Source organism: Aethalodelphis obliquidens, unplaced genomic scaffold (assembly GCF_003676395.1).
Source record: "Aethalodelphis obliquidens isolate GAN/ISIS:26980383/991018 unplaced genomic scaffold, ASM367639v1 scaffold4, whole genome shotgun sequence".
NCBI lineage: Eukaryota > Metazoa > Chordata > Mammalia > Artiodactyla > Delphinidae > Aethalodelphis > Aethalodelphis obliquidens.
This window is the reverse complement of record NW_020837948.1, coordinates 68,199,508-68,225,778: the sequence shown is the minus strand read 5'-3', so window position 1 is coordinate 68,225,778 and position 26,271 is coordinate 68,199,508. Positions and strand designations below refer to the sequence as shown.

At 35.0% G+C, this 26,271-nt stretch overlaps 1 protein-coding gene across 8 annotated transcripts in view; it reads left to right on the top strand.

Annotated features, from left to right (window-relative positions):
- Positions 1-26,271, top strand: part of IPO11 (importin 11) — a 259,477-nt gene that overhangs the window by 92,212 nt on the left and 140,994 nt on the right. For all 8 annotated transcript variants that reach the window (XR_003431671.1, XM_027101034.1, XM_027101033.1 and 5 more), the window contains exons 16-21: positions 593-719; positions 8,603-8,636; positions 8,848-8,888; positions 10,187-10,303; positions 15,660-15,773; positions 24,351-24,466. Coding sequence is in view for 7 of the 8 variants with exons in the window: in XM_027101034.1 (XP_026956835.1) it covers positions 593-719; positions 8,603-8,636; positions 8,848-8,888; positions 10,187-10,303; positions 15,660-15,773; positions 24,351-24,466 (549 nt within the window). In the remaining variant the exon portion in view is untranslated. The remainder of the gene's footprint in view (positions 1-592; positions 720-8,602; positions 8,637-8,847; positions 8,889-10,186; positions 10,304-15,659; positions 15,774-24,350; positions 24,467-26,271) is intronic.

Sequence of the window (26,271 nt, the reverse complement as noted above, 5' to 3'; positions counted from 1 at the left end):
ATATGTACATGTTACTGTAAATGTTTTATAACTTAAAAAATACAAATCATTATTTTGGTAATCTGAGTCACAATTTGTAATTGGGCACCTTTTACAAAATTAGAAACTTTAGCTGAAATCAGTATAAATTTATATGCATATTTTATATGTCTAGAGATTTCTCACAGTGTTCTGAAAATAATCTTTTATGAGATTAACAGAATTGGAATTGGAAAATTCCTTTATTATTACTTTTTGGGGCCTGTCCAGCCTTAGGGTTTGGAACATTTGCTAGTTATACCTATTTAGATTAACTTTTTTTGGTTACTTTAAGGAACAGAAGTGAACTTGGTTTTTATGTACATAACTATGTTGTAATTCTTTAATACAAAATAATCAGATTTACAATATATCTGCCTAAGAATTTTCAGTTTTTCAAATCAGAACTTTGTTAGTATTTATACTGTGGTACATTTAAAAGTGCTTTTAAACTTTTATATAAAAATGCATATTGTTTTCTTACTACATTTTAGATTTAAACGATGAAATATACTAAGTGAAATAGGCTTCTTAAAATATGTAACCTTTTAATTTCATGATTTTCCCTATCTAGGTATAAGCCATTGCGACGCAGGGTGATTTGGCTCATTGGTCAGTGGATTTCTGTGAAATTCAAGTCTGACTTAAGACCCATGTTATATGAGGCAATTTGTAACTTGCTTCAGGATCAAGACTTAGTGGTATGTTGCTTAAAGGTTTTAAAAGAGTTATTTTTATAAGTTTAACGTATGTTAAAGTTCAAATTCAGAAGTGGTTTATATCTTTCTTTAGAATGTTGGTGGCCTTTCAGTGCTGTAGTTATTCCTTGGTGAGTAGTTTGATTTGAGGGAAAAAAGTCCTTTGATTATTTTTTGCCCTTCTCATCACTAGTAAATTAAAAAAAATTTAACCAAACTCTACTAATCTAAAATTATAATTTTTTAATAAGAATAAAAGAAGGCAGTTTTTAAAAAATCCTTTTATAGCTTTACGTGTCCTTTTTCTTATTCAGAATAGAATTTGTCATTTTTACATTTAAGATAACACCATAATCTGTTTCACCCTTACTATTGATTTTTTCTTTGTCTCTCAGTTTTGAGGTTTGTTTGTTTGCCTTTGGAATTGTTTATTTTAGGACTTTATGTATAGTGTTCACATAATATTCTTGATTTTGTGTTACTGAAAACTTGATAATGACGTCTTTGTTGCTTCTTTTGTTCCCCTTCAAGGCAAGTAGGTTTGCTGCTTTATTGTATGTCATTTACTCAGAGGGTTTTTTTAAAAAATATTTATTTATTTATTTGGTTGCATCAGGTCTTAGTTGCATCAGGCAGGCTCCTTAGTTGTGGCATTGGAACTCTTAGTTACAGCATGAATGTGGAATCTAGTTCCCTGACCAGGGATCGAACCCAGGCCCCCTGCATTGGGAGCGTGGAGTCTTATCCACTGTGCCACCAGGAAGTCCCCAAAGAGGTTTTTTTTTTTTTTGCGGTACGCAGACCTCTCACTGTTGTGGCTTCTCCCATTGCGGAGCACAGGTTTCGGACACGCAGGCTCCGCAGCCATGGCTCACAGGCCCAGCCGTTCCACGGCATGTGGGATCTTCCCATACCGGGGCACGAACCCGTGTCCCCTGCATCAGCAGGCGGACTCTCAACCACTGCGCCACCAGGGAAGCCCGCCAAAGAGGTTTTTTAAAAGAAGTTCAGCATAGTGTGGAATAGTATCCTCCCCCCACCCCACCCCCACCGTTGGTGCTTTATTTTATGCCTGAGTAAATATATTCATGACTTACTGTACATTTCCTGTCTTGTGCTTAGGTTTGACTCCAGCATAGTCTTTAAAAAGTGAATCTGGTTGATTTTTTTTCTGAGCTTCAAATTATTTTTAGATAAAATTAAATGATTCCACCCCCCCTGCCCAAATTTTGCTAAGATCTTGTTTAATCATTTCTCAATATATCACCTTCTAAAAAAATTTCGAACCTACCCAATTATCCTGTTTTTCAGCAAAGGCTTGGGTCATACTTTTCTTGTTTTCACATGTGTGCCATGATAATATAAACTACTTTTAATGTTCAACAAAGGAAAACATAATTAGAGAAATTACAAAATTAAGAAAACATTATAATTGCAGAAGCAGTGATACATTCTAAAAGCAAATAGAACTGATTTTTGGATTTTCTACTTAAATGTTACCTACTTTGTGTAAATAATTGAGAATTTAAATATCATTCTGTAATTATTAAATAGTTTAAGCATTCCATGCTTAAACAAGAGAATCCAGTTTTATTTTACCATGTTTAAATTCTTAGAAGTTTGTTAATATAATAAAACTTAGCTGTTTCTAAGAATACTATTTGCTGGAATTAATTTACTTTTGTAATACCTTTAGAATAAAGCATTTGTAAGATTTAAGTTTTGTTTTCCTAGTTGGAAATATTATTTGCTGTTCTATCAGTGGTATCAGAGAGAAGACATTAAATGCTTCATGAAAGTGTTACAGAAGATTTAAATTTCAGGTCAGTTTTCTGTGGGAAAGAGAAATTTCTTGGATCTTATATTCTTTTTTTAATGAGTCTATTAGGAGAGAAGTGAAGAGAAAATGAGTCATTTAGGTCAGCACTTTAAAAGCAGAACGTTAAATCTGTCACATCAGTAAACATTATTGGGGGAAAAGGGTTTCATGGCCAGTTAAGTTTGGAAAACACTGGACTAAATATTCAAATAATCCTCTTTACTGTAGGACCCATAAGAATCTTTAAAATGTACATCTGTGTAGTGACTATCCAAGGTGACAAAAACATTAATATACAAGGAATATACTTTGAGGAAATGCTGCTGTAGATATAGATTTGCCCTTTTCCTGTATGTCTCCCAGTGGCTGCATCTCATTTTTACACTTTTACAGTTTTGGCCTGCCAGAATTATTTTCTTATAACTTCTTAAGAAGACAGTGTTTTGTAAGACACTAAGTTCATGGTACGTACATTGTGTCCCCCCCCTTTTTTTAAGTACATTTAAGATCAATAGTATATAAGATATACTATTCTAATTTCAACCTGTGAGAAACGCTGGCTAATGAAATGTGGGAAGATACCTTATACATACAGACATACACAACAATGTACAGGCATTCAGACATACATGTACAAACATACATGAGTGCATTTGTATGTATATACACATATATACACACACAAAGTATATAGATTCTGATGAATCTAAATCTTCTTTGGCTTTCAGAGTCTATGTTCTCTTGCTTGATTGCTGCTGTTATGGAGTTGGGATACATTTAACTAGTTGTCTACATGGCTTCCTAGTCTTATAGCCATGTTATTACAAGGCTTGCTGTGGCAGAATAGAAATAGTGCAGCAACTGGAGAAAGCAACTTCCCCAGTTGGTATAGGACTCTATAAATTTTTTTTTTTTTTTTTTTTTGAGCAGAAGAAGGTTTATTGCAGGGCCAGACAAGGAGAATGGGTGACTTGTGCTCAAAACCCCCTAACTCAGGACTCTATAAAATTTTATAATGTCAGAAGCTACTGGGTAGAGTAAATGTCTCTGATAGTTGCATGATAGTGTTGTTTGATCTGGAGGAATATAATGCAAATTGAGTGAAATTTTTTTGGTTTATTTGAAATAGTGTTATAACTTTTCATCAGTATTTAGCAATTAAAACTTGATCTAGGCATAATGGGCAAGCATTTATAATATTGCAGTATTTGGAAACTTTTTTTGTAATAAATGTTGGGAATTTTGATTCGGTGTAAGATAATGCTACTTTGAAAACTTTAACTTTTAAGCTTCTTTTTTTTTTTTAAATTAATTAATTTATTTTTGGCTGCATTGGGTCTTTGTTGCTTCCTGCAGGCTTTTTCTAGTTGTGGTGAACGGGGGCTACTCTTCACTGTGATGCACAGACTTCTCATTGTGGTGGCTTCTCTTATTGCAGAGCATGGGCTCTAGGCGCTTGGTCTTCAGTAGTTGTGGCATGCGGGCTCAGTAGTTGTGGTGCGCGGGCTCTAGAGTGCAGTCTCAGTAGCTGTGGTGCGCAGGCTCAGTAGCTGTGGCATACAGGCTTAGTTGCTCAGCAGCATGTGGGATCTTCTCGGACCAGGGATTGAACCCCTGTCCCCTGCATTGGCAGGGGGATTCTTAACCACTGCGCCACCAGGGAAGTCCCGAGCAGAGGTTCTTAATTTCAGTATAATTGGATTTATTGATTTTGTTCTTTTTGTTTCTTGTTTAATAAATCCGTTTTCTTCACACGTGGTTCTTTATTCCATCTGGGATTTATTTTTCGACATGATATCAAGTAAGATTCCATTTTTATTAATTTTTTATAAGGACAACAGAGGTACAATGCTTTATTGAAAAATCCATTAAAAAATATCTTCTGCATGCTTTCTTCCATCCCTCTTAGAACATGTTACTTAGTAGATGCAGTGCTTATGGCAAGTTTCAGATTTGAGAATGTTGTTACCACAGTGTAAACAGAATGACTAAATTTTAGGTGAAAGGAACTTTCTTTTCCTGGGAACCCCAGAGGATTCTCTAACCAGAATATTTGATTTACATACTTGGTTTCTTTAGTGGTAAGGTTTCTGATCCAGTAATAACCTTTCAATTTCGGAAATTATAAGTAATTAAAAATTTTTTTTGTTTTACTTAGGTTATTTATGCAACCTTCAATAAAACAAGCAGGAAGCTACTTAAAAATTAGCATCAGTGTACTCTTTCAGCCTTGTAAGAGGCAGTGTATAATGTAGACTGTGGTACAGCCAGAAGGTTTATAGTTTGGGGGTGGGGTGTGTGGGGGTTATTGTCTGTCAGGCAGAGGAAAGGCCATCTTCATGGGCAGGTTGACTACCAGCATAGAAATAGGGAGTTTTTCAGGTGGAAAGCCAGTTGATGGAGTTTAAGAAGGGACTTTGAGTGGCATGTACATGACTGTAGCAAACCCTGAATTCACTGTGGGAGGTGCAGCTGGGATCTGGGCAGAGGTATTTTTAACAAGGTACATTGAAATTCTCCTGTCTTTCCACTCTTCTGCCTTATATGGGTCTCCCAGTTCTGTCACACTTTCTTACAGTTTCAAGTTTTCCCACTTGACCATCCTTTGTGTCTCAAAAAAACTGTTACAGGTTTTAAACTCTGTGTTAGTCTGTGTTTTCACAAAATGAATTCTAAATTCACTTATATTCAGCAAATACGTTGGGTAAGATGTTGTGGAAAAAACCCGAGCGAACTTTAGGGCCAACCCAGTAATTTCCGAAGGAAATATCAAAAATATGTGTTTGAGGGCTTCCCTGGTGGTGCAGTGGTTGAGAGTCTGCCTGCCGATGCAGGGGACATGGGTTCGTGTCCCGGTCCGGGAAGATCCCACGTGCAGCGGAGCGGCTGGGCCCGTGAGCCATGGCCGCTGAGCCTGCGCGTCCGGAGCCTGTGCTCCGCAGCGGGAGAGGCCACAACAGTGAGAGGCTCGTGTACCGCAAAAAGAAAAAAAAAAAATGTGTTTGAGACATCAAGGTATTAGGGCACTCTAAAACCAGGAAGAAAGGAAACTTTAATCTAGTAACTTTCTTATAGTCCATTTTGGTTTTGTAATGATGTGTGTGGTATCCATATTATATGAAAATGAGCTTTAGAATGTTTTTCTTAAAAGGAGATGAAAATATGGAAGGTGCTTTTTATCCTTTTAGGAAAGTTATTTACATGTGTATTTCAGAAGAAAATATGTAATTCAGTGATCTTGACTGCATAATAGAGTAAAAATAGTACCATAATAGTACCAAGTAATAAAAGAGCCGATGAGTAGGATAATATTATTCATATTAGTATCTCTTTCCATGCCTAGCATGGAATCAGAGAATTAGAAAATGTTTATTGAAAGAGTTAAGAGATAAGGATAAAACATTATAAAATTATTATTCTGTTTCTTTTCAGCAGAGAAATATAATCTATTTCATAATTATTCTCTCATGTTTGCCTTACTTACATTTTCCTGGTGGTCCTAAGTCCCTGAGACATTGCCATTTATTTCACGTCCCAGCTCCATGCTCACTCCTCTAGTGTGTGGAATTCCCTTCACTGCTATGGGCAGGCTGTAGTAGTGGTCAAGCATTAGGCTGCTCCAAGCCCAGAACTCAAATCAACCACCCTGACAGTTATGCCAAGGCTCATTCTCATGCTGGACACCGAAGTTTCTGGTTACTCTTGCCTTTATGTAGCAGTCTTCTTTGGAAGTAGTGTTGACCTGTGATTTTTTCTTGTTCATTTCTCTGTTGCTGTCATGCTTCTCTGGGATTCTTCCAATGATTCTGATGGCTTGATGGCACTTGTTTGCCCCAGTATGGAATTAGTTTGTTATCTTCTTAGAACTTTTCTGATGTTTCAGCTGAAGGGGTAGGGTAGACTCAGGCTGAGTTACAGTCTAGATATGGTTCTGGATACTTCGGGTTTCATTCTCCTTCAAAAAGCTAGGTTTATTCTATGAAAAGTTATGTTTGGAGTCTGGTTAAGGGAAGATTGTTTTTGTTTTGTTTCGTATTCTTGCATTTATTTATCAAGTATATATTGAATCATGTCTTGGAAGTTGTGTTAGATGATCTTCTGCCAATCTTCTGTCACAGTCCCCAACTATTCATTCTGTAAATTCAGGTCCTGATTTTTTTCCCCTGTTACTTGTGAATTGCTGCAAAGTTCATTGTCTCTATGCAGTAAGTACTTCCTATTTCTTTTATAGCTCAGGAATAGCTAATTTTGTTCTTATTTGTGTTTGTCATATTTTAAATGCTTCTCTCTTTTCTTAAACTGTGTGCTTTTTGTTTTCCCTTATGATCTGGCTTCCTAGTCTTGCAGTTAAGCTAGAGTGCATCATGATTAATTTCATCTTTTTCTCTGCATGCAGTACTGCACTGACTTCTTCCCTTTGTTAGGAGGGAAAACACAGATAGTTTTCATTCAGATGTCTCTTTCCTATACTTATTTATGTAAATGTAATCGTTATGGGTTAAATGCATCTCTGGTCCTTTTGTGGAGGAAGATCAAGAGAGATTTAAGGGTTAGTGTGCTGACAGTTTGATTTCCTTTTGGGGGGCACTTTCAAGTCCTGGTGTTTGTGAATTAAATTATTGCCACAGTGCCAGTTATATGCCTTACACTGTACTAAATGCTGACAATTTGAAGATGACTAGAAATAGTTCATGTCCTCAGGGAGATTATCCTGTTCTTAAGCTCTTCACATTAGCCATTTTTATTGATAATTATTTAATATCTGGGTGTTTTTTTCCCCTGCTAGATTGTAAGCTTTTTGAGGACAAGGACTAGGTGTGTCTTACTCAGCATTTTTTCCCACAGCACCCAACATAATGCCTGGGAGTTATAGTTCCTTGTTGAATATTTTTAATTGCATGAGTATGTCATCTTTTCATTAGGTCATTTCATAGTAGAACACTTAGCATAGTGCTTTGCATGTATTGGATAATCAGCACATTTGTTAAATCATTAAAAAATCTAGAAATATTCATATTACCTTTAGAAACAGTGAATAAAAAGAAAAGGCAGGTGAGAAAACATCTGCACTCTAGGCTCTTAGAATCTGTGGATTTGGAACTAGAGTACTTAACATTTGATGAATATGCCTAATCAGCACCTCAAGACCTCAGAAGCTCCTATAAAATGATCAAAACTGTTTCTTTGTGGAAAATGGCTGCAAAGGAAAAACCAGTTGCTGTTACAGGTGTGGGAAGCATAGCAGCAATCTAAGAAAGTAATGGCTCTTAGCCAGGAAATAAAAGTTTTAGATACATTATTTTACAGAGCAGCGTATAGCATTTAATCATGGCTTGAGTTCATGTTACTTGGTGTGGAAACTGAGTGTGGTAGCCCATGCCCATTTAGCTGGTCAAGTCACAGGTAAAACTCTAAAAGAAATAGGAAGATTATGCTGTCATGATATGATTTTCCCAGGTAACATGCTGATACACAAAGAAAGTGTGATTTGGCAAGGTTAAGAGCTTGTACAAACCTTTCTGTATTTGTGAACTTTGGGATTTAGAAAATATCAGACTTTATCTTTTGGTTATTTCAGGGACTTCCTGTAATTGAGGTTACAAATGGGAATTTGTGTGCTTTTTCCTCCTCCCTCTTCCTTCTCTTCTCCTCCCTCACTCTTCACTTATACATCCACCAGCTTCTCCAAGCCCACCCTGCTTTCCTGCTTCTCTTCTCTGCTTCTCAACCTTCCCTTTCCCTCTGACACCATCTTCACACTCTTTTCTCTCAGTGCCACACTCTCCACAGTGTTATGGCAAATTAGTTTTCTTCCTGGAAGCACTCACTGGATTAAAGACTCCTTTAAGCAAATTATGGGAAACTGAGAAGGGTGGGAATTGACACTATTTTACTTTTTCTTTTTAGTCCTTGCTAAATAAGGAGAATGTCCTTTTATTTCTAGATGTTAATGTACTCTGTGACTTTAAGTAGAGAAAGTGATTTGCAGTAAATTTTTTGTCATTCATTATTAATGATGTTTAGTAATTCTAGAATGATTCGTAATTCACAGTATACTTTCTTTTAGGTCCGTATTGAAACAGCTACCACTCTGAAGTTAAATATCCTTTAAAAACTTTTAAAACACTTCATTGCAAAGAATTTTAACAACAATTTAAAATTGTTACTTATTTTTAAAATTAATTTATGAGGTAGTTTAAAATGTAATTTTGGATTGGTTTGTTGTATTTGGTTTTTACATATACTTTATCCTGATAAATTTCATATATTCTGAATTTCATATATTCTCAGTATTCCTTAACTGCTCTTCACCTGTTGATGATTTTGAGTTTAGAACAGATCAGTTTCTACCGGTAAGAATATTTATTTCTAGGTTTTATAACAATTTCTGCTTATGTCTTTTAGAATGTTGTGTTATTTTATAGCTGAAATTATATATGTAGTATCAGTTATTTATTAAAGTTGCATTGAAAAGTATATTAGATTTTTTGGAAGTGATTGCTTTTATTGGTAACTTTAATTTGAAATAGTTTACTTTTATTCTGCTTGTTTTTTGTTTAGTTATCTTGTCATCTATTTTGGAGTGGACTGCTGAACTTTTTTTCTCACAATTATAAAACAGTAATTTCACTTCATGTTTGTCTGTTACTTTTCATCCTTAGGTTATCCCCCTCTGTTGTCTGTGTATGTATGTCTATCCTACACTAGATTGCAAATTACTTGAAAAGCAGAATACCAAGTCTTACTCATTTCTTTTTTTCCTTCACTCAACTCTCAGCACCTAGCGTGGTGTTTTCACATAATTGGTACTCAGTGAGCTCTTGTTAAATATGTCAGTAAGTTTGGCGCGTTAGTGTTTGTTTTTCTTGAGAGGACTAAACAAGAAGAAAACTTTATGATAAAATGTCTACTTATATTTCTTATGGGGTCATAGATGGGAAAACTTGTAGAGCAGAAATTTTTCTTTAATAAAAGAATCACTAGGTATTTTTGGATGAAAGAAATATGTTTTACCAATCTATATAAAAATGAACCAGATATGTGAAAGAACAAATGTTTATGTATCTGGCATCCTGTGATTTGTTAACTCCTACTATAATTTTCAAGATGTAGGAGTTAAAAGCCAGACATAGGATTTTTGTTTTCGATTTCCTAATCAGAAATATTCTGTTGTTCTTAGAATTACAAGTATTTATCTACAAAAGTTTATATCTCTGCGCAGCATATGTTAAGGGCCACATGAGACAGCTGGTATGTGATTGCAATAATGGCATTCCTTTTGCTTTAATGAGTAGACTTTGCAGAACAATAGGCATATGTGGAAAACCAATGACAAAGCGCTGTTAAAAGTTGGGTTTAGCAGTATAAAATTTATACATAAAACGTTTAGATACAGTTTTCCTCTGAAAACATTACTCAGTATCTAGATGAATTAAATTCTAAAATGGACACATTTAACAGCAATAAAGAAAAAAATCACTGCCCTAAATATTGGCACCTTGATCATTTTGAAGTTGTATAGGTAATGCTAAGGTTTTGTCTATTTGTCTTGTATTGCTTTGATATTATGATTTAGTTTTATTTCTTATTTCATTATGTAAAAGTTTTTACATTTCTATTCCAAACTTTTATTTTTTCTTTTTACCTACAGTATTTGGAAACCATGTTCACACTACTTTTTCAGTTACTGCAGCAAGTTACAGAATGTGACACAAAGATGCATGTTTTACATGTCCTTTCTTGTGTGATTGAAAGAGTAAACATGCAGGTAATTTTGTTGTAAAGCATGAAAATAGATGTTAGAGGAGTAAGTAGAGTATATATAGAATTCATTAATATCTTTGCTTTATATATGTTAAGTGTTAAAACATCATTAAAATGATTCTCATAGGTTGTGATTTCAGTTATGTATCAAAATTGACATTTATGCTTGAGTTTTTATAAAATGACCTAAGAAAATTAAAATTAAAAAATAAAAACTTGGATCAGCAATGTAGAGGTGTTTATTAGAAAGCAAAATTATATATCTCTTAGAAAATTCAGTTTATATTTAATAATACTTCTTAAATTTAGTGTGTTTGAGTGCATAGTCACAAGTGTCTGTCAGCAAATGCAAATATTCGCAAAAGTCTATTATTTGTACCTTAAAAATTGAGTGTGTTTTGCAGTCTAGTCCACATTATATCCATGATTGGTTTCATATAAAAATGATATGTAAAGTTCTTAACAGTAGATTATTATTTAACTGTATTCAGCTTCCCTTATCACTCCTAATCTTTGTGAAAAATTGATAATCCAGGAATCACAGTATAATTTTCTGTAATTTCTTATATCCAAGTTTACCAGTGCATATTTTTATTTGAAAAGCGCTGAGTAAATCTGTGAGGTATTAGGGAAATATAGTACCTCGAGTCCACAGTCCTGAAGACTGCTCCTGAATTCATTAGTGAATTCTGACACCTTGAACCTGTTTATTAATTCTAAAGCAGTTGATGAAAATTGCTATCAGTTGTTGAGTAATGACAAGTTTCCAACTTCTGTGCCAGATGATTTGCATTTACTTCTTACTTAATCCTCACAAAAACCTTTGGGTGGGAATTAGAACGTATTATCTCAAAAAATTAGAGGCTTTAAGAAACTTACGGAAGTTCAGACATCTGAGTGGCATTGACAGTATTCAAACTCAGCATTATAGTATGTTAACAGCAGTTGCAGTTTTGAGTGACCGTTGATCATTTTAAGCAGATCTGAGTCCTGGTGTCTCAAAGTAGTAATATCTTACAGTTTTCTTAACACTTGGGATTCTTATTACATTAATTACGTTATTTCATTTTGATATTGGTTTATAAACAACATTGAGAGAGTTTGGTCGTTGAGACTGTTTTAAACTTATTTCAAGTCCCTGTCTCTGCTCTTTATCTTGAGCAAGGTCTTTAACCTCGTGTCCCCATGTATAAAATGGTAAAGTTAAAGATAACTCACAAACACAAAAAATGATTTCATGAGTGCAAAATTATTACAGATGTTCTGTATGCTTTAGATCACCATACAATTGCAATAAGTTGTTTAAAAATTGATTATATAAGAAAGATTTGGCACATTTTTATAATTTTATTTAGATATCATCTGACTAATGGGAATTTCTTAAAGAATATTTTTTTTTCTTCTTTTAGAAATGTATTTTCTTACCCCCATCTCTCCAAACCTTTAAACCTTTTTCCCCCATTACTCTTGCTTAGTAAATTTAAAAATGCTTTTGTTTTTATCCATACTCATCTTTCGTAACACAAATAGCCTAAGCAGCTCAGGTGTCTGTATCATTAGTAAATAGCAATAAGATATAGTTATCCAGTAGTACTTTTTGTTTTCAGAATGCAGGTAGGAAAGGGTTACGAAAAATGTTTTTAGTAGATTCTTTAACATTTTCCCGTGTTAACCTTTGAATAACACCATCATTTATATATCCTTCAGCTATCATTTACATATGAATTTGATTTTTGTTTACTAGGTTGCAAACATTTTGAGCCATCTTACAACAGTGCTTTCTGACACATAATAGTTTTTGAAGTTTTAGGGAACTCACAATTTTTATACCATAGCTTGCAATTATTTGAAGATTATATTTCCTCTACTTTTAAAAAGCATAGTTGAAAACCTATAATTAAATTATTCTGGTGCAGGGATCCCATAAATGCACAGTCAGGAAAAATGTGTTAATCATCAGGTGTAATGTCAGGTAGGTAGTCTTTGGACTTAAGCATTTCTAAAGGAAAAGAACAAAATTAAAAATTAAAGGGCCAGCGTGAAATAGTAAATGTTCGGTTGAAAATGTTACCTAAAATGAGGTTTCATTAGAGACTTACTTTTTAAATTCCCCTGTGAATGGAGCCTTTGCTAAAACATTTTTTAGGCTGTCACATATTTGATTTTCACATGTTTTTCTTTCTTTTTAATTGTCTCAAAGTATTTTTCTCCCCTTTTTTAAAATTAATTTTTATTGGAGTATGGTTGTTTTACAATGTTGTGTTAGTTTCTTGCTATACAGCAAAGTGAATCAGTCATACGTATACACATATCCCCTCTTTTTTAGATTTCCTTCCCATTTAGGTCACCCCAGAGCACTGAGTAGAGTTCCCTGTGCTATACAGTAGGTTCTCATTAGTTATTGATTTTATACACAGTAGTGTATATATCACGTTTTTCTTAATGTGTTATGAATGAAAGTGGGTATCTCCCTATCTAGAATGAACTAACTCATAAGAGTATAATTATAATGCTCATAGTAGGCACCCCCCCAGCCCCCCATTCTGTTTTCTTTGGAGAAGTGCCAAAAGATGAGAGCTGTTTCGTCTCAATTGTTTAATGCTTGTGGTTCAGTTTCTGTTATAGGGTTATTTAGCCCAATGTCTATAAAACATTCTTAATTCCACGTGTTTTTTAAATATTATATAAATAACTGATAATTGGTCTACCAAAAAACTCATGTTATAATCATTTTCAGAATGTATATGCGTAGTATTTTTTATTTCGCATCATTTCATTGAAAAATTTTAAATGTACAGATAAGTTGCAGTAAATCACTACCCATATATTCTTCACCTAATTTCATCATGACACTTCACCCAGTATATTAGACCTCTCCTTCTTAATTATAACCATGATTAGATTCAGAGGACTTAACATTGATGTAGTACTATTTTCTAATATCAAGTCCATATTCAGATTTCCTCAGTTGCCCTAATAATGTATTTTTTAACCACCTTCCTCCTGCCCTAAGGGAATGTGTTTGGCTTTCATGTCATCACTTTGTTTTCTAATCGCCAGCCCTTTTTTTTTTAACATCTTTATTGGAGTATAATTGCTTTACAATGGTGTGTTAGTTTCTACTGTATAACAAAGTGAATCAGCTATACGTATACATATATCCCCATATCTCCTCCCTCTTGCGTCTCCCTCCCACCCTCCCTATGCCACCCCTCCAGGTGGTCGCAAAGCATGGAGCTGATCTCCCTGTGCTATGTGACTGCATCTCACTAGCTATCTGTTTTACACTTGGTAGTGTATATATATATGTCCATGCCACTCTCTCATGCCACTTCGTCCCAGCTTACCCTTCCCCCTCCCTGTGTCCTAAAGTCCATTCTCTATGTCTGCCCCTAGGTTCTTCAGAACCTTTTTTTTTAGATTCCATATATATGTGTTAGCATACAGCATTTGTTCTTCTCTTTCTGACTTACTTCACTCTGTATGACAGACTCTAGGTCCATCCACCTCACTACAAATAACTCAATTTCATTTCTTTTTATGGCTGAGTAATATTCCATTGTATATATGTGCCACATCTTCTTTATCCATTCATCTGTTGATGGACACTTAGGTTGCTTCCATGTGCTGGCTATTGTAAATAGTGCTGCAATGAACATTGTGGTACATGACTCTTTTTGAATTAATGGTTTTCTCAGGGTATATGCCCAGTAGTGGGCTTGCTGGGTCGTATGGTAGTTCTATTTTTAATTTTTTAAGGAACCTCCATACTGTTCTCCATAGTGGCTGTATCAATTTACATTCCCACCAACAGTGCAAGAGGGATCCCTTTTCTCCACACCCTCTCCAGCATTTATTGTTTGTAGATTTTTTGATGATTCGCTAACTCTTTTTTTGTCTTTTGCAACACTGAATCTATGAGTGATTTTTGAAATAGTGTCTTTGAAGCATTAATTTTAATTTAGAACATCATATATTCTAATGAATAACTAGGACTGGGATATAAATATTTCATGACTTTCAAATGTAATTGGGTGCTTTGGTTTTATTACTTACCCTATCTATAATTCATAGCATATACTTCCTTTCTTCCATGCCTTAGAAAGTATTCTCTCTAATTTGTTCAAAACAAAAGCTGGTTTATTTTCCTTATCAGTAGAACATGCTGTTATATGCTGCTTTTAGTTGAATATGAATGCATTAGGTACTCTGAAACCTGTGTCTTTATGTGTTAATTGGTTTGCCTTTATAAATTAATTGGAGGGATCTTTGAGATAGAGCACTTAGCAAAATTAAGTGCTCAGCAAAATTAAGTGCTCAATAAATATTTTAATAGTATGATTGAGAATTTATATGTAAATAGTCTCTTAATATTTATTCAGTTTTATCTCACTGAAATATTTAGGCAAATGTTTAACTTCTTATCTTTCTGTACCTCCTCCCCCAAACCCGGGGGGAAGAAATCCTACAGTTTTTTCTGGCTACCCTTTTAGTATATGACGTTCTATAAGCAGAATAAAGAAACTCTTACTCTTTTTGGGAGCATTTTTTTAAATTTTAATCCGTGGGATTGATAGATAGTACTCAAGCTGTGAAAGTCTAGTACTTCTTTTTATCACCAAGGGTACTCTCATCAGATCAGTTCCAAATACTGTGTGACTGTAAGCCTGAAGCTGGAGCACTGTCCATTTTCTGTGTGGATCCATTTCATTTTCCAAAAAGCTCAATGTCAAGCTGTGCTGTGCTTAAGGGCATATTTTTAAAACTGGTGAGCTTAATCCATAGTGGAGTTAACAGTTTTATCCTTTGAAGAGGAGTTTCTTCTCCTGTGTTTCTACCATACCTTGTGAACACCTTCACCTTGCATTTATTGTTTTTCATTGTAAGGATTTGTGTGTCTACCTTTATATCCTCTTCTTTTTGGTGCCTAGTCTTCAGGGCCTGATACTTTGAAGATGCCATTAGGTAATTGTTGAATGAATGAGTAAGTGCTAACTCTTTTTAAGACAGCATAATATCCAATTAGATAATCTGTTTTATTAAAAAGAACCAGGATGTAACAGCATTTTCTATTAAATTCTAAAGAAATAACTGGCTTCAGTATGTTGTTTTCTATTCCTAAATTTTATTTCATGCAATAAATTTGGTACTTGTTTAAAATTGTTAATATTTACCATGGGGCTTTGTGTCTCTATGTAATGTCTAATTTATCTTTAAAAGGATATGTGCTTAATACATTACATCTAGTAAATATTAAATATTTGCTGCCTGGGACCTATTAGGTCTGTCAGTGTTTCTTGAAGTAAGTCGCCTTCTTTACTAATATAATTCTTTTGCTTCCTCTACTCCTGTTGTGATAGATACGACCATACGTAGGGTGTTTGGTACAGTATTTGCCTCTTCTTTGGAAGCAGAGTGAAGAACACAATATGTTGAGATGTGCTATTTTGACAACACTTATTCATCTTGTTCAGGTAAGTTACTTCTCCACAGTTTCTTAGTTTAGTATTTTTTCTTCTTTAAAATTTTTTTACTGTTTTCATGTGGTTTTTGTCAGTGATAGTAAAAGGTCTTACATTTGTCTCATGTGTGATCTAAACAGTTTAAAAATACCTTTTATATGTTTACTATGGGCATTTTTTGACATAAAAATATTCTCTACTTTTAAAAGACGATTTCTTTCACTGGATGTAGTTTTCCCCAATGATGGTAGACTTGTGATTTGTGCAGTCAGTCACTTGTTCTTTGCATGCAGCTTCCCTGGTATTCAGAACTCTTATGCATAAAGTTACTCTCCATTTTCACTCTCTTTCCTTGATTTAATATAAAAATTTTCCCTTTCACATATTGGGAAGGCAGAAAAACAGGTGAATTGCTTTTGAGGGAAGGAATGAATTTGATTTTCAGTATCTTGCCTTTGAGGTATGGGGATGTGCAGCAGGAAGAGAGGACCCTAAAATTTCAGAGAGAGAGAAAGAGAGAGAGAGAGAGAGAGAGAGATGGGACTGTAGTCCTCATTTGAACTGTTATAGTGAATTATAGTCTGATGGTGAGAGTATGGTGAGGAAAGCACTTAATGCCAAGACTTAGAATATCTGGCTACAGGGATGCACAAGTGATTTTTACTGCCTTGCCCCAAAGTTTGATAGATTTTTTCCAATGGGGAGTTCTCTTTTGAAATTAAGAATTAATACTATGAAATGTTCTAATAAGTTAAAAAAAACCCTGTCTAATATTAGTTTTAAAAAAACCTTTCTCTGTTACCTTGGTACTTTTTTGAAACATAAATTCATTCTTTCACTAAATATTTATGGATGAGTTTTGCAGTTACAGATTCCTGAGGCAGCTTTAGATACTTGATTAGTGATACAAAATTTTTTTTAAAGTACTCTCTTTTTAATAAATGTCTGGCCTAGCATCTCTTCTTGTCTATCCTTTAATTCTTGTGATTATCCTGAAAAATTATATCCCTTTTATAGATGGGGATAGAAAGGCTACGAGAAGGTTAACAAGTAGCCTGAGATTGCTCATGTAAGTGTCAGAACAAAGAGTGATCGCCATATCTTTTGCTTTATATCCCTGCCAAATTTGTTTTTAGACTCAATTTTTGTGAGGGAGGTGTGTCTCTTCAGGCAATGTTACCTCAGGAAATCTTAGGAAGCCATAGTAACTTGCATGGAATGTTTGGAGTATATAGGACCTTTTTCTTTAATCCTGACATTTAAGTACCCTGTGTATTTGTATAGACCAGGGATACAAACCTCCATCTAAGTAATCATCTGCCCTTCCTAGAGAAAGCATATAACATTTAATATTAAAATTGAGACTAGCTTAAAATAAGTTTTTCAGGGGATTCCCTGGTGGCGCAGTGGTTAAGAATCCGCCTGCCAGTGCAGGGGACACGGGTTTGAGCCCTGGTCCGGGAAGATTCCACATGCCATGGGGCAACTAAGACCGTGCGCCACAACTACTGAGCCTGCGCTCTATAGCCCGTGAACCACAGCTACTGAAGCCCACACACGTAGACCCCGTGCTCAGCAACAAAGAGAAGCCACCACAATGAGAAGCCCGCGCAGTGCAACAAAGAGTAGCCCCTGCTCACCGCAACTAGAGAAAGCCCGCGCACAGCAAATAAGAGCCAACGCAGCCAGAAATAAATAAATAAATCTATTTAAAAAAAAAAAAGTGTTTAAAAAAATAAGTTTTTCAGTCCTTTGAGAAGATTATACTAGGGTTATAGGTAAGTTTCCTTTCATGGAAAACAATTCATCTTTTGACTTTATTTTTATTTATTTATTTATTGAAATATAGTTCGTGTACAAGCCACCCTTTGAATTTTAAAATTTAATAGGCAGATATTAGTGTAGGTATTGGTATATTTTTGTTTTCATTTTTTAAATTCTGGGAACCCAGACTGATAGTCTCTGACTGAGGAGTGTAATAATGGATGAAAATAAACTTACTCGTCTGCAGTAGTTGGCCTCAGTGGAAGTAGGCATTCATTCATTGAATAAAGATTTTTTGAACAGCTGCAATATGCAATACATGGTACTAGGCACTGGGATGCAGAAATGAATAGGGCAAGCTCTTTGTGAATGTGGCTGTCTAGGGGAAGACTGAATAGCTAAGTGCTCTGTTAGCAATAAGAACATGATGCTGTGGGGCACTTGGTAGGTTACCCATCTTAGACTGGAGGGTGAGGTGGGACATCAGGGAAGGCTTCCTTCATAGGTGATACCCAAATAGTGTTGAACAAGAGGTGTTAATGAGATACGGTGGTTCAGGGATGAGAGTGGTAAAGATATTTTAAACAAATTGACCAGCATATGTAAAGCCCCCTGGACATGTGAGAATGGGATACTTTTTTTTTTTGAGTTTATTTCTTTTTGTCTAAAATCTTTAAATATATATAAACATGGCCACTGAGCCTGCGCGTCCGGTACGTGGGCTTCTCACTGTTGTGGCATCTCCAGTTGTGGAGCACAGGCTCTGGACGCGCAGGCTCAGTGGCCATGGCTCACGGGCCTAGCCGCTCTGTGGCATGTGGGATCTTCCCAGATCGGGGCACGAACCCGTGTCCCCTGCATCGGCAGGCGGACTCTCAACCACTGCGCCACCAGGGAAGCCCTTGAGTTTATGTATTGATTAGTTTTGTATGTAGATAGGTTAAGGAGTCAGTTCTTGAAGACTTTTTATGAAAAGTAGCAGTATATCCATTTCCTATTTGGTGGAGGAATCTACTTTCAACACTTATAGCCCTGTCTCTTTGGTTTTTTACCTCTAGCTCTAAGTAACATACTTCTATTGTTCATTCTTGATTTAAGCATTTTAGGCATTATCTCTTGACCACCCTGTTTAGAAGATGAAATTTTAATCTTTCATTTCCCTCCGTATGACTCCTATTCCTCCCATCCTCCCCATATAGTTAGATTGTAATTTAAATTAGGTCATTATTTAGTGTTTTTATTTGTGTGACTATATAAAGGCTATTGAAGGCATATATCATTATGTTATGGTTAATTTTCTTTATTGTACAACCATCCTCCTAATCTTCACTCCTATATAATAATTTGTTTGCTTAGTTTATAAGTTTTCTATTACTGTGTAACAAATTATCACAAAAGTAGTGGCTTAAAACAACATCCAAAATAACTTATAGTTCTGTAGATCAGAGGTCCAGCACACCTTGTCTGTACTCTTTGATCAGGGTCTGACAGGCTGAAATTGAGGTGTCTGCCAGGCTAAGTTCTCCCCTGCAGACTTTGAGGAAGACTTGTCTTTATAGTCAGTCCCCTTGTTGGCAGAGTTCAATTCCTTGATCTGTAGGACTGAGGTCCCAGTGTACTTGCTGTCTGTCAGCTGGGGCACCTCTCAGTTCCTAGAGTCCAGCCACATTCCTTGATACATGGCCCCTTCCATCTTCAGCGTCAGCAGTGGGGAGATTCTTGGCTGTCAAATCCCCTCAGGCTTTGAGTCTCTAACTTTCTTTTATGCAAGTAACTAAAGAAAACTCTCTTTTAAAGGATTCATGTGGTTAGGTCAGGCTTACGTGTATAATTTTCCTGTCATAAGGTCGTTCAGTTTGGGACCCTAACCACATCTGTAAAGTAATATCTAAATTAGCACTTGAATGAATAACTGGCAAATGGTGTGTGTACAACTGGGGTTAAGAATCATAGGTGGTCATCTTAGTATTCTGCCTGCTATATTTAGTTTTCTGTGTAACTGAATCCATTCTCTCCACTTGTTATCTAAATATTCCCTCAGTGTGTTTACACACATCAGGTATTTTATTACTTTCATCATCTTGGAATCTGGAAGATTCTTACGTGCTTTAGTCTGGCCTGGCTTTACTCTCTGTTTGTTCACAGCTGTTATAACTGGATCCCCTTTCAGTGTCATCTAAGGGGTTCTTCTTGCCTATCCTTTCTATAGGATGCCTGTTTTCTGTACCTGTCTTCTTCCTTGTTTTACTTCCTCTTTCTGTTGGAGCCCATGAATGCCAGTGGCATTTTGCAAAAGGTACATGGGAGGTAAGTTTTCTTCAGATTTTGCATGTGTGAAAATGTCTTACAGCTTTCACATTGACTGATAGTTTGGCTGAGTGTAAAATTCTAGATTATCCCTCAAAATTTTAGAGGCATTTTTCCTTTGTCTTCTAGCTTCTAGAGTTGCTTTTAGGAATCCTGAGCCATTTTAATTCTCGTTTCTTGAATGTTTCATCTCTCCTTTCCCTTTGACAACTTGTATGATCTTCTCTGTGTTCCTGTTTTCAATTTCATGATGATGTGGGTGTATTTTTATTCCACTGTTCTGGACATGTGGTGTATATTGTAAACTGGAAACTCGTGTTCTTGGGTTCTAGATAAGTCTATTGTTTTTTGTTGATTATTTCTGCACCTTCATGTTTTTCTTTTGTCTCTTTCTGAACTTCTTATTACTTAGATGATAGATGAATGAACCAGCCCTGTATTTTTCTTCATTTCTGCTTTTTCTTCTCTTTGTCCTTTTGCTCTACTTTCTGGGGTATTTCTTCAGCTTTATCATTCACCCTTTCTATTGAGTTTTTCTTTCCTGCTATAATATTTTTAATGTCTATGAGTTCTTTCTTTTTAAGTTAAAAAATTTTTATTTGTTTTTATTGAAGTATAGTTGATTTACAATATTATATTAATTTCAGGTGTACAACATAGTTCAATATTTTTATAGATTATACTCCATTTAAAGTTATTACAGAGTAATGGCTGTATTTCTCTGTGCTGTGTAATATATCCTTATTGATTATTTTATACATGTTTGTGTCTCTTCATCCCATATCCTATTTTTCCCCTCCCCCTTCGATGAGTTCTTTTTTGTATTGTTGAATAATCATTTTACAGCATTTCATTTTTTTTTTCATGAATACAATGTTATCTTTTATTCTGACAAGGATATTAATGATGTATTCTTCTAAGCTTTCATCTCTATGTGTGGTCTCTGTTTCCTTCAAGTTGCTGTTTTCTATTTTATTGTTCTGTTCTCTGTTTTTCATATTAGATATTTTAATCTTATATGTTGATCCTTGGTTGCCTGCTTTTTTTTTTTCCCTTGTGAAAATTTGAAGCATGTACAAAAGAAGGAAGAACAGTATAATGAATCGTTAGGTAACCATCACCCAACTAAAAGAGCTATATCAACATTTTGTCTGTATAAATTTAAGAGTGAGCACTAAAAAGCTAATTGGAAGGGTTAAGTATGTATGCGAAGCTTGCTGATTGTGGATTTTTTCTTTAGGATAATCTAGCTGGAGGTTTTTTTTGTATGGGACAGATGTTTTGGTTCCGTGTTTTTCAGATCTTTCCTTAGTGAAAGATCCATCAGTCTCCCGTCTGTTACGTTATATCTCCCTGTTTTATATAGTATCCTTAGTCTTGATTACCTGATATCTCCCTATCTTTAGACGATTTGTTTTACTTAACCAGAAAATAAATGGCCAGTTCTATACTGGGTTCAGGAGAGGGCCAGTTGTTGACTGTTGCACTTGGATGAGATCTTGTCATCAGATGTCTTTTAAAATACCTTCTAGAGGTCCTATTATTTTTAATACCTCCTCTTCAACTTCCCCTTCCCAAAATACCTTGAGCTATCAGTTCCTGAGTCTTTTGGAGTTTCTGTGATATAAATCAGGTGGTTTCTTGCCCTTTTTCACTGCTGGCTTTGAGCTTTCATTTTCTGAGTCTGCTAAATCTGTTTTTCTTTCCCGCTTCCAAAAATGAGTTGCTTTTATCTCTTCTTATGCTGTCTTTGTACTTATGGTTTTAGGTCTTTAAAAGCACATCCTCATATATCCTTTTAGTGGATCTTGGGAGAGCACAGTAGTAAATGCATGTGTTAAGTCTGTCAGCTTTCTGCGGAAGTTAACAGTGATTTCTGGTACGGAGTTGTTTGGTATAGCTGCAACATAGAGTCCTGAGCTTGGGTGTGGGGGTCTGGTTAGGAAGGCATAAAGAACATCTCTTGAAGTTCAGAGGAAGAAATGTTATCCTTTGTATTTTAGAAAGGTAATCAGTGTACCAGTGGGGACACTGGTTTGGAATGGAGTTAAACCAAGGTCAAGGAAATAGTTGGGAGGCTCTTCTGTTAACCATGAAAGAGATGATGACCTGAAGTAAAGCCATGGAAAGAAGGGGAAAAATTTGAAAAATATTAGGGAGATAGAATTAAGGATTGTTTAGATTGGGAGTGAGGAGGAGGAAGAACCAGGAGGTAGTTGTGATATAATTTATTTCTAGATAGACAGTGATTCATGTCACTTGAGTTAGGAAATGCAGGAAGAGGAACCATTTTTTTTAGGAAGACAATGAGTTGGTTCACTGGTATACTTGAGAGTTTGAGATGCCTTCTGGGTGATGATGTCCTCTGTCATTTGGGGTATCTGAAGTTCAGAGGTTTTGGTTGGAGATAATAGATTTGGACATTATCAGCATGTACATGGGACATGAGAAGGGAACCAAAGACAATAACCTGAGAAATAGCAATTTTTAGAGAGTGTTGTACTTTTCTCCCCTCTTAACTTAAATTATAGATTCACAGGCAGTTGCAAAGATTGTACAGAGAGATTTCCTTATACCTTTCACCTAATTTTAAATTCCTTTTATGTTTTATGTAATTATAGTACAATATGATTTCCCCCCTTCAAGCATTTATGATAATTTTATTAATAACTGATGACTTTATTTTTGAGCTTTCATAGTATTGTAGACAACATCTTGTAGCTCTAACTGTAATTATTTCATAGTATTGTAGACAGTGTCTTACAGTTACAGTTGTGGATTGAAAGAATGTTCAAATAAATTTACTTAAAGCTGCATATTTGGGATTGGACACATTCTTCAAGCCACTAGATTACAAAGGTAAATTTCTTCAGGCTTTAACTGAGAGAGTCTTATGTTTTTAGCAGTTGCTTACTTTAGTTTTGCTAATGCTAGCATACTGTGCTCATTGGAATGTGCACTAAGTAAGTAGATTCTGACATTCCTAGGAATATTAAGTCTACTTGATATTAAAAATGAACTTGACTAGTTTTTCTTCATGTTTTTTCTTTTTTTTGTTCTGTTAAGAATTGAGCTATGGAGAGTGAAATTTAACTGAATTTTAAGGCCCAATTTACTACTTTATGAAATGTGACATTTTTATAAATCTCTTCCTTTGGAAAAATCTTTAATAAAGTCTTTCAACTGATGCTTAGTTATAGAAAGGGCCAAACTTAACATATTTCAGGATAAGCTTTATGTATTTCCACTGAAGTATCTATACCTCACTGTTAAAAATTCATATATATATACACATATATATGTCATCAAAAGGGGAATATATATGTATTTTGTTGCATTGTAATTATATGTCAACTATATTGACATCTGAATTATTTTCTAAGTGAGGAGGTGTTTGATAGTTTGGTTTCCTTTCTGTGTTTATCAGATTACAGAGATTATTATGAATTAAAAATTGACTTTCTATCCTTTTTGTTTCTTTCAAAGTGCTTAGATTTAGTGTGATATACTGAGTCAACCTCCATAAGACAGTAATTAGTCAAAGTAGAATTTTAAATTAAAACCCCCTCTTCTTCCATCTTTGTATTCTTTTTTTTTTTTTTTGCGGTACACAGGCCTCTCACTGTTGTGGCCTCTCCCATTGCGGAGCGCAGGCTCAGTGGCCATGGCTCACGGGCCCAGCCGCTCCGCGGCATGTGGGGTCTTCCCGGACCAGGGCACGAACCTGTGTCCCCTGCATCAGCAGGCGGACTCTCAACCACTGCGCCACCAGGGAAGCCCCATCTTTGTATTCTTAATTCATTAAAAATTTTAGCAGAAATTCTTCGTTAAAAAACATGCACACATTAAAAAAAGACTCCTTTTACCTTCTTGCAACATCCTTTTCCAATATCCATATTTAACTAGTGTTAACAGTTTTTTCTGTTTGCTCCCAAGAAACATTTTTATGCGTGTATCTTCATATCAGATACATAGCTATTTAAAAAAATAGTTTGGCATGTGGAATTGTTATATACATTTCTTTTTAATCCCAATTTGTCATTATTTTTGAGATTGTTTTCATTCCATGCCTAATCCTTTTTCATGGCTACTCAGTATTCTAGAATATGAAGGTATCATAATTTAATTATCTTACTGATGAACATTTAGATTGGGTTCATTTTAGCTTATTTAGGTGAGATAATTTGTAGAATTTACTACATCATTGTTAACACCTCTTCAGTTGTCAGAGAAGGAAAAATAAATATTTATATGAGAAATCTCTTAAAATGAACAGATGTGTGTAGCTTTGGTGTATATGGTTTTACTACCATTGGGCAATTGAATAATATTTTTTCCAATTGTAAACAGAACTAATTTTGTTTTAGTAGTGCTTATAATTAGAACCATTCTTTTAAAATCTGATTGATTGATTTTTTATAAGTTGGTTTTAGGGCTTTTAAATATGATAGGTGATTTTTTGGTGGGAGGTGGGACCTTAGAGTATCTTATGTTAAGTTTTATTTATACTTCCCATAGGGATTAGGAGCAGACAGCAAGAACCTGTACCCTTTCCTGCTCCCAGTTATTCAACTGAGTACAGATGTTTCCCAGCCTCCACATGTTTATCTTCTGGAAGATGGTTTAGAATTATGGTAAGAGGAAAAACTTGATACCGTGGATCTTATTTATTTATTTTCCTGGCCTTCCCTACTCATGGCAATAAAGCAAAGGTCATGTAATAGGGCTTAAAAACTCAGCATTTAAAAACAAAAAACATAAAGTCAGTTTCCCTGAACTGGGTAGCATAATACGTAGCTCCAGCTTTTCTTGGCAGCTGTCACTCAGTGTAGGCTTATAATAGTCAAAGTTAGACAGGAAGTTTCAGTAAGAACTCATCTGAATTTCTGAATTTCTTTTGGAATTTGTAATGTAAAGTGGGGAATCTTGATCAAAACTAAAAATTGACATAAAACTTCCAGCGTGTTAAATGAGATGTTTTGGGGCATATTGAGGTATTTTCAACCTCTTACTACTTTACCCAGTAACTACTGAGATAGAATACCTCAGCCCTAAATGTTAATGCTACTTAGTCTTGGCTTATTATTTTACTGAGTAAGTAGTATATAGTGTTTAGAGGTAAAAAACAAACAAACAAACCCTGTTTCTGTGGCATCTCAGAGCTACAAACTGTGAAATGAATGAATTGGAGTTAAGTAAGTACAGACTGAGCATTGACTAGAAATCTTTTTTCTTCGTCTTACTGATGGCAGCAGTTTTCTTCAGGGCCAATCTTTATTTAAGATGTAATTAGTAATACAGGAAAGGTTTTAAAGTTCTAATTAAAAACCTAGTATTGGAATTAAAAAAGCAAATCATAGAAAGTAACCACAGAAAAAATAAACATTTGTGTTATCTCCCTCCCTCACTCCTTCCCTCCCTTCTTCCCTTCCTCCCTCCCTTCCTTCAGTTTTGCTTGGATGTCTAGGAATGAACAGTTTTTTGATTCTAAGAAATTGTCTTTGATGCAAATGGTAAAATTAATGATCTGTATCAGAATACTAGATGAACAATTTAAAAACATAACTAAGGTAGATACTTATTAATTTGCAATTTGTGTTTCTCATATTCTTTTCTGGGTTATGTTGTTTGAACTTAAGTGACTTAAATGATTGTAAATTAGCATATGTTGGAGCCTCTTATATTCATATATTTTTATTCGTACAGGATGGATTACTCTAGATCAGAGGTTGGCAAACTTTTTCCCTAAAGGAGCAGATAGTAATTATTTTAGGCTTCACAGGCTATGTACTTTCTGTCCCAACTCTTCAACTCCGCTGTTTCAACACCAAAACAGTCATAGACAATATATAAACAAATGGACACGGCTGTGCTCCAGTAAAACATCACTTACAGAAAAAGGGTATTGGTTTGGCCCATGAGCTATAGTTTGCCACCTTCTACTCTAGATTACAAATTAAAACATTAATCTCTGGCACACAGATACTTTTCCGTAACCATATGTATATGATATCTATCATAAAGATTAAAAATATTATAATAAAGAGGCAGACTCATATACTTATCAATATAATTACAGATTTAGTGTATTAATGTGTTAATGAGAGGTATATAAATTTTTTAGGGATTATATGAACAGTGCATTATATGAACAGTGCATGAGAAGTGCATTGCTCTACTAATGGTAATTTCTTTTTTCCTAGCCTTTCGTTATATGTAAACAAAATTAAATCATTAGGATACATTTTAAAAATTTATCAAATTTATTAAAGCTAAGATTATTTAGAGAATCAGGGTACACACTTCTTAATATAATTTTCTTAACGGGTTAGAAGTCGTATTTGGAAGCAGATATAGGTGGCCAATCCCACGTATACCACTGCATTAGGTTTGTAATCATTTTCTGTGAGCCTTCTGTAAAATGAGGAAAATAATTTCC